This window comes from Sinocyclocheilus anshuiensis, unplaced genomic scaffold, assembly GCF_001515605.1.
Source record: "Sinocyclocheilus anshuiensis isolate Anshui unplaced genomic scaffold, SAMN03320099.WGS_v1.1 scaffold1015, whole genome shotgun sequence".
NCBI classification, from domain to species: Eukaryota; Metazoa; Chordata; class Actinopteri; order Cypriniformes; family Cyprinidae; genus Sinocyclocheilus; species Sinocyclocheilus anshuiensis.
This window is the reverse complement of record NW_015546029.1, coordinates 1,962,054-1,971,094: the sequence shown is the minus strand read 5'-3', so window position 1 is coordinate 1,971,094 and position 9,041 is coordinate 1,962,054. Positions and strand designations below refer to the sequence as shown.

The window sequence follows — 9,041 nt, the reverse complement described above, 5'->3', positions numbered from 1 at the left end:
TTTTTGTAAGAAAAATATCCATATTTCAAACGTAATAAACACTTTTCTCTCACTTCCGGTATCTGTCATACGCGGAAGCCGTTCCGGCAGATGACGCAGCACGCTGGCGTTGCTTGATTAGTGACGAATGCGAAGAGACAACAAAACAAAACGCCGGTCATGAATTAGAAGTACAAACAGAGGATTTGCAAAGAAAAATGTCGGAGGATTTCGATATAAGCAAAGAGGAGACTGGTTTTCCTTTGCTAAAGTAAGGAAACTTTGCTTCCTTTGCTCCTATAAACAAACTCGCGGCACTAGCATATCTCAGAGGCGCGTGTGCTGCGCATACGTGCTGCGTCATCCGCCAGAACAGTTTCCGCGTACAGATACCGGAAGTGAGAGAAAAGTGTTTATTACGTTTGAAATATGGATATTTTTCTTACAAAAAAACGCATGGATTCACTACAGAAGGCCTTTATTCACCCCCTGGAGCCGTGTGAAGCACATTTTATTATGAATGCACGTGCTTTATTTGCGCTTTATGGATATTTTTCTTACAAAAATGCATGGATTCACTACAGGAGGCCTTTATTCACCCCCCAGAGCCGTCTGTGGCACGTTTTATTATGGATGTGCGTGCTTTATTTGACGACTTGTGGACTGTTCAACTGCAACACCCGCTGACTGCAATGATAGCCAGGACAATTTTTAATATAACTCCGACTGGATTCGTCTGAAAGAAGAAAGTCATATACACCTAGGATGCTTCGAGGGTGAGTAAAACACAAGCTAATTTTAATTTTTGGGTGAACTAACCCTTTAATGTAAAAGTCTGTGAAAGTGATTTTGTGCCTCTTTGGGATGGCACTATAATGCGCTGTTCACTTGCAGAACGCAAGCTTCTAGAGGCACATAAGTCTGAAGTAATGAATTTAGGTAAAGGGGTGCAGAGCCAGTGGTGGTTTTGTAGGCAAACATTAATGCCTTGAATTTTATGCGAGCAGCTATTGGTAGCAAGTGCAAACTGATAAACAGAGGTGTGACGTGCATTCTTTTCGGCTCATTAAAAATGAATCATAGAGGTAAACTACTTTTTCCATCAGCGACCTTGATTGTACACACATTTATTAAATTATATGATAATGTAAAATGTCTGTCGATATTTATGATGTGCGGGACTGTGACGAGTGGGGTGGGGCCGAGAGCCGTGGGAGCGGAGTGAGGCCGGTGGAGTAAATGATAATGAGCGACACCTGCCTCGCTCCGCTCCCACGGCTCTCGGCCCTGCACCACTCGTCACAGGGACCAATTAAATTTTGTCTTCATAACCCTTTTAATAAAAGTAACAACCTTGTTTTTGCCTGCAAACTGTTAAGTCTTCCACAGACTCCATATTCAACAGCTTGTTTGCTGTAAGTGTGTGGGTGCCAGTTTTTTGGCATATTGCAGGCTTTTTGTGACCTGATGGGAAGTGTAAAAGTGGCTCAGATAAAGTTTTCTTCACGGCTAACTGCAGAAAACATTTTATTTGCATGAGCCTGTTGAAAATGACTGGTATTGTTAGCCTAGCTGCTCCTGACCTATTACTCCTGTGCCCCTCTCCGCAGTTGATGAAGATGGGATGGACTGCATGGACAACGAGCGACGGCCACACTTCCCCCAGTTCTCCTACTCCGCCAGCGGGAGAGAGTGAGCGCCACGCAGCCGACACTGCCTCATCCTCATCAAGGTTCCCACTGGAACAAATTTTGGTCAGGCCCGGCCCTTTTGACCCTCCATCGTCCATCTTGGTTCTTTAATTTGTTTAGCTAGACCAAGGGAAACTTCTGATTTAGGGTGACGGGAATTTGCACGTCGGGTCGAACCGAGGTCCAGCCCGCTCAAACATCTTTACAGCTCCAGCCCAAAGGTTGGGTCATGATGGGAGAACTTTTGCTGTTTGTTAGGAGTCTTTATTGTGTTTCTCTCTTTGATTTGAGACATTGCTCCACATTCCTGATTCATTGGGAACTAGTATCAAGGTGTTTGACACATCCATTTAGTTCAGAAAAATACATACAACTGCATGGCTAGAGATTCACATGGGTTTTGCAATTCCAGGTACATGTGATATAACTACTCAAAACCGCTCCAGTCTCAGCTGCTTCTGTTGTTACTGTTTTTAAGGTTCACCTTCTGTTATATAAAGTCAAAACTGCCATAAATGGTTTACTCAGGCTTCACAGAGGACATCTGTGTTCAGGACTAGCTTTACCCCTCACTGTTCCGTAACTCAGTATTCCTCCGTACAAAGCCCTGTGGACCTGAGCTATGCAGCGCTAAACCCTCTCTAAAACTGCCCGTTAGAAATGCTCACTCAAATGTATTCACCAAAGGCTTTATTTCTTACATATCATCCCCTAAAAGCATTGTCCCAGTGTTTGATGGAAAAAATGGCACGTTTGACTGATGTGGAATGTTTTATGCACCGATACACAGCTGTGACGTACAGTTGATGATCAGACTAAATTCCCCCAAAGCCCAAACTGTTTTAAGAGCAGTTGTGAGAAAGCCTTTCAACTCAATGCTCAATAGTGCAATCAGTGTAACAACGACAACAACAAAGCCAGCATTAATGGAAAGAACGACAGGAAGCACTATTTTTTGTTTTATAAGAAAATAAGTAATTAAAAAAGAAAATGTATTTAAGCAAAGTTAATTTATTTTTGTCTTTTTGTTTGTTTGTCCTTGCGTTTATTAAGAGTGCTTTCTGAGTCTCCTTTTTTGAATGAAATAAATGCACCTAAAAAGGCTTACGAATGTAGATGGGTCACTGCAAAGGCCTTCATTTGTTTTTTAATTGTTTTCCCTGAACCGTTTTCTCTTCACACCAGTGTAGTGTTGTTCTGTTTTATTTCCCCACATGAGTTTGACTGTCCTCTTGAACATTGTGAGCAGTCTGAGTGATGTTGAAATGTGTTGCTCGTCTTTCCACCAATGAAAGGGCTGTAAAAGACCATACTGATTCATTCAGATGGGTTACTGTATGTTACAGTCTGTAACAGAGCAGGACACGCACTCCATTGTGCTTTGCTTGACCTTTTAATGAGCATTTAAACATGACACTGCACATTCTCGTTGTTTCGAGGCAGGACTGTGAACAAGGAATAATTTTGCATGAATGCAGATATTGATAAGTCAGATGCTATTTTCAAACAGTTTTGAGTGCTAATGTGCTTCGCTACATCTAATATCATGTTCACTTTCCTTCCCGAAATACAGTAGTCCACAAATCAAATCCATCCATCACAGACTCGTACGCCAATCAGATATTAGCATAAAAATCCTTGTATATATGATTTATGAGCATAAAATGTTTTGGTTGCAGACCAGTTATGATTTACTTGGATGAAGCTTGTTAAGATAGTTGAAAAAACCTGGTGAGTGATGAATGAGTTGAGATGGGCCGTGTTCTTTAAATGGTATCAGAGAGAAATATCTGGATTATTGAGTAATAATTTGATATATGCAGTACATTTCCTGATAGTGTTTGGCAATAAAACCTGCTGTCTGTGTGGTGTTTGTTTTGTGTGAGTGTAAAGATGGCTCTTGTGCATGTTGCTGTTGCGTTTACTGTGTCAGTTTAATTTGGGCAGGAATGGCAAAATCTTTCATTTCTATCTGGTTTGGCACTTTTTGGGGAAATTTGGCCAAGTGCAGCCCAGGTATGAGGTTGGGGTGAGAATATTCATATTGAAGTGGGACATTAGTGAAGAGGGAAGTGATACACGAGGAAGGAGTGAGTTTGGGTGGTGTGTATATGAAATGTGACGTAGAACAAGGTCTGTTGGAGTTGGGCGTCTGAACTGAGGTTTCTTGCATGTTTGTTAAGGACTGGCATGGATTTGATGACGACTGGTTAAGGATGATTCAGAAAGTTTCTGTTCAAATCCCTCACGCCAAACTGAGCTTTCCGCCAGAATGCCTGCATTGATGAGCATTGTGAATTGTCCAATGGTGTAATGTGAGATGCTGTAGCATGGTACTGTTGCTCTATTGCCTACTGATTACTGATTTCAGTCGAGCTTGAGGATGTTCTTGCATTCAAACTGTGATGTCCAACCCAATAATGTTTTCTGACCGCACAGCGGTGGTACTGTGGGAAAATTCGCCGTTTGTGTCAGTCTTCCAACTTACACGTTTGTCTTTTTCCTCATTCCTTTTTCTTGTTTTATTTATTTATTGTTTTTGAGAGGAAGAAAAAAAAAGTTAAAGAACTACCTGATTTAATTGAATGGGCTTTTTAGACTGCTGACCATTTAGTTTTTTTGGTGTTCAATTCTGTTTGTTTTGTTACTTTTTTTTATTTAACAATGAATAATGAATTTTTTTTCAACTATTTGTGTCTTGTTTTACATTTTCTGGTTAGGTAACATTCATTTTGAAGCACTCATTTTGTATTTTTTGCTCCTTTGTTTTTGCTTTTTCTTTTTCACTTCAGATTTGTGATCGTACAGATTGTACTCAGTAGGATTATTCAATCATACTGTGATGCTGTTCGACCATTCCATTAACTTTAATATGCACTTGTGAGGGACCAAAGGGTTTTCCTCAAGACATGGAGAGGCAGAGAATGGTGATGTTCAGTGGAGCGGTATCTTGCATGTGAAAGATGTTTGTTGGTAATACATCATTTAAACAGCGGAAGGACCTTTGGCTTTGGCCAAATCAGTCATACACTTTTGTAACTCCATATTTTAACACTTGGCTTTGTATCTGCCTGTAGTAGCACTTTCATACCCATTGCTCTTTTTATATAGCTCAGCATAAGAAAAAAAAAGGTCCCTGCTTTGGGAAAAACAAAACAAACAAAAAAAGAATAAAGAAAAATAAAACGAGAGGAAAAAAGAAGAAAATACTTGAAAGCACAGATTCGCCCCTCATGCTACAGTACTTTCCTGAGTGATTGTGCTCTGTAATATGTAACGGTGTGGATGTGGATAGACCTGAAATGCTGCCAGGAGACACAGACAGACTAACATTTCCCAAGATTCCCAAATGCTCTAGTGTTGTAGAAAAGTTCACCACTTCAAGAGTTTCAGAGGACAATAAAGACACACGTAAGCCCAACCTGAAGTCATTATTCCCTGAATACTGAACTAGTGTGAGGAAGGGACCCATGGAGACATGGGCGGCACGGGCTTCATCCCTCCTAAGCGCACATCTGTGTGCACACTGCTGCTACTGTTTGTACTGTCTACAACAGACTTTCTCTATATTGCGCTCCTGGTAGTGTATTATGAATGAGCATGAATTGTAAAGTATTTATTTAAAAACAAAAAAAGACAAAGAAAAAAAAAAACATTTTATGTCCATGTAGCTTTAGAGTTTGTGACATTTCTTGACCTTGCTAGCTCTGTCATTAGATCCATGTTAAGAACTAGTCATGTGGTTAAGAATTTTACATGGAAGGGATTAACAGAAAAATATATATAAAAAGAACTGTATTACCATCAATCATAAAAAAAATGTAAAAAAGTTTATTTCCTTGAATACAGTATAGGGCCTACGCAGATGCGGAAAGCTTATCTGCAAGAAACAGTTTTTGTACACGTACATCCTAGTATTTTTACACGTAACTGTATATGATAGGGATGCACATTATTTTCCTTCTTACAGACTGCTTAAATAAAGCACTACGTCAATCTGCTGTGGCCTGAGTCGTGTCTCTTTGACTTGCTCCAGACAAAACATTTATGATTAATCATAGCACACCTCAGAATCTATATAATAAAATTTATAATTGTAAATAATTCTCATTTTATATGATTTACTCATTTATTTTTTGTGTTTTTTTTATGACTGATATATATATACACTACCGTTCAAAAGTTTGGGATCAGAACGATTTTTAATGTTTTTTAAAGGAGTTTCTTATGCTCATTAAAGTTTATTTGATCAAAAATACAGGGAAAAATGTAATATTGTGAAATATTATTATGATGTAAAATAACATTTTTCTATTTTAATATACATTAAAATCTAATTAACCTGTGATGCAAAGCTGAATTTTCAGCAGTCATTGCTGCAGTCTTCAGTGTCACATGATCCTTCAGAAATCATTCTATGCTGATTTATTATCAGTGCTGGAAACTTGTGCTGCTTAATATTTTTTGGAACCTGTGATACTTTTTTTTTCAGAATAAAAAGTTAAAAAGCAGCGCATTTATTTAAAATATAAATATTTTCTAACAATATACACTACAGTTCAAAAGTTTGGGGTCAGTAAATTTGTATTCTTTCTGTTTTTGAAAGAAATTAAAACTTTTATTCAGCAAGGATGTTAAAGCAAAGATTTATATTGTTAGAAAAGATTTATATTTTGAATAAATGCTGTTCTTTTTAACTTTTTATTCATCAAAGAATCCTGAAAAAAGTATCGCAGTTTCCAAAAAAATATTTGGCAGCACAAGTGTTGCCAACATTGATAATTCTAATAATAAATCAGCATATTAGAATGATTTCTGAAGGATCATGTGACACTTTATACTGGAGTAATGGCTGATGGAAATTCAGCTTTGCATCACAGAAATACATTATATTTTAAAGGATATTAAAATAGAAACCATTATTTTATATTGTAATAACATTTTGCAAGATTACTGTTTTTTTCTGTATTTTTGATCAAATAAATGCAGCCTTGACGAGCATAAGAGACTTCTTTAAAAAACATTACATGTCTTACTGATCCCAAACTTTTGAGCGGTAGTGTATATATATATATATCCACCTTATTTTTCAACGCAGAAGGAAGCTGTTTTCTGTGAATGTGAAAGACTTCCGGTTCATTAGCCGCTGTAGGGAAATAGCGAGAAGAATAACAAAGTGCAGTAAACGTTTAACTGGTTAAAGGTTAAACTGTTTGCACTACAAACCATTGTGTTCATAATTAAGATAATACATTAAAATAATATGGTAAGACACACCAGTGTAATATCAAGCAGCAAAACGAGCTGTTTTGTACAGCTAAAAATAGCTGGAAGCGGATGAGACCGGAAGCCTCACACATGAAATGTCCCGCTCTTACGGGAAAAATAAGGTGGATAGAGAGAGAGAAAACCAGAGAGAATTACATTTTTTTAATTTTAAGTTTTGTTTTAAACAGACATCTACAACTTCAGCCACCCTGGTATCTTTGATAAAATACATACAAAAAGATATATAACTCATTAAAAATACAAAAGACAGAAAGGAATTTTCATCACAGTCATACAGTTATGTCCACATTTGCTTTTTATTTAAAATTAGCGATCTATGACTTACAATTCCTCTCATTGCTTTTCATTGTGTAGTTATATGGAATGTGTCACATTATGATTGGTTCTCACTATGACTGATCACATGACCTCATGGAGATGGCCCTCACACGGCCAGCGTGCCCGTTCTCTTCTCAACATGCACCTGAGGAGAAAGTGACAACCATAATGGAGACTCAATAAGAAACCCAGCACCAACATGTTGACAAGTACTGCAAAAACTATTCACTAATCATCTCAACAGAAGAAGAGGAATGAACCACACAGTCTCTTCTGTCTCATACAACGCTTTCATTTATTTCAAACAGCCAAGCATAATTCCTAATTGGCCTTGTATAATGAGCTGTGAGCGTGAGCAGGAAGCGGGCTGAGCGGTCAGCACGTGGGTGTTCTTAGACAAATGCTCAGAGGGAGAGTCTGAATTACTAACTTGCACTAATAACAAAACAACAGCATGGTTGTATTAACTGAGCCGAAAGCGGCGGCGCTTTGCGGAGCATCGCTCCATTTGCAATAATCTCCAACGAATGTCAGCATTCGGCGATTCGCTGTCTGTTGCTGACGTGCCTCTAGCAGCAATCTGGATGAGCATCTGTGGGTGCCTAGTCTAGCGTGATGTGCAGCCATGGCTACCAGCTGCTGTGCTACTTGTGTGCTCGACTCCCTCTCTCTCTATGGATGCAGGTCACATTTCACTCCAAAATCCAAAGAAGTAATTGTATTAAGCATAAATAAAATAAAGCCTATTTTATCACCATTTTGAAATGACAATTTATTCACATATTCCCCAAAAATTCTCATTACCACAATGCATCCAGATATTTTTTAACTTTTTCATTATTCTGAGTGGTGATAACGATTAGACAGTCATCATGTTTTGTGCAGATTTTCTCCACTGGCTTTAGGACAGAGTGTGGAGATGACAAGTAATCTAAGGCAAAAGTAAGTGCTCAATACATGAAACGGGATAGATTTGAACCTGCATCTGCTCAGCATTTCTGATCCAAGGGCACACACCCCCGGAGCAGTGGGCAGCAGTTGGGGGTTTGGTGTCTCGCTCAAGGGTCTCACCTCAGTCGTGGCGATTCATTCCCCCCCACGACAATTCCTGCCGGACCTGAGACTGGAACCCGCAACTTTCGGGTTACAAGTCCGACTCTCTAACCATTAGGCCACGACTTAAATATAAAATATTTTACAGTAATGGAAACAATATTTTTTTGCATTACAGTAATGAGACTGTTGGTGAAGCTGCAATCCTTGAAGCAGTTAAAGCACTTCAAAGGGGACATAACACACACAGTTTCTGCCAATCTCATGTTAATCTTGAGTACCTGTTTTTCATCCTTCATGTCTCCAAAGAGTCTTTAGTTTGATCAGATTTATAAAAGAAAGACAGCTGTACCGCTTCTCTCCGAAAACAGTTGAGCTCCTGGAGGCATGCCGTGGGTGGAGCTAAAGAGTCACGAGCATGCAAAGCTTTTGCGTAGCAATTGCCTGCAAGCTGTGACATCGACATAATTCCCTTAATGCTGGGTTCTTTGGGAAGCTCAACAAGGTTATCTTGCCCTCACAACCAAAAACACACTTTTTTGGTGACATTGATTTTGTGGTCAAAAACAAAATGACAAATCCTTCTCGAGCAAGTCCTGTGCAGCGCTGCAGACAACTTCCATAACTCGAATGAAGCACGTTGATGCAGGGGCGTAGCCATCACTTCAGAAGTGAGGGGGACAGAAATGTTATATATATATATATATATAA

At 38.9% G+C, this 9,041-nt stretch overlaps 1 protein-coding gene and 1 long non-coding RNA gene across 2 annotated transcripts in view; one reads left to right on the top strand and one right to left on the bottom strand.

The window, feature by feature from the left end:
• Positions 1–4,297, top strand: part of LOC107698756 (RAC-gamma serine/threonine-protein kinase-like) — a 106,808-nt gene extending 102,511 nt beyond the window's left edge. The window contains exon 16 of the mRNA XM_016499856.1: positions 1,590–4,297. Coding sequence (XP_016355342.1) covers positions 1,590–1,675 — 86 coding nt within the window. The 3' untranslated portion in view covers positions 1,676–4,297. The remainder of the gene's footprint in view (positions 1–1,589) is intronic.
• A 2,949-nt stretch (positions 4,298–7,246) lies between these two features.
• Positions 7,247–9,041, bottom strand: part of LOC107698755 (uncharacterized) — a 20,545-nt gene continuing 18,750 nt past the window's right edge. Inside the window, exon 3 of the long non-coding RNA XR_001635380.1 lies at positions 7,247–7,422. This is a non-coding gene — a long non-coding RNA (uncharacterized LOC107698755). The remainder of the gene's footprint in view (positions 7,423–9,041) is intronic.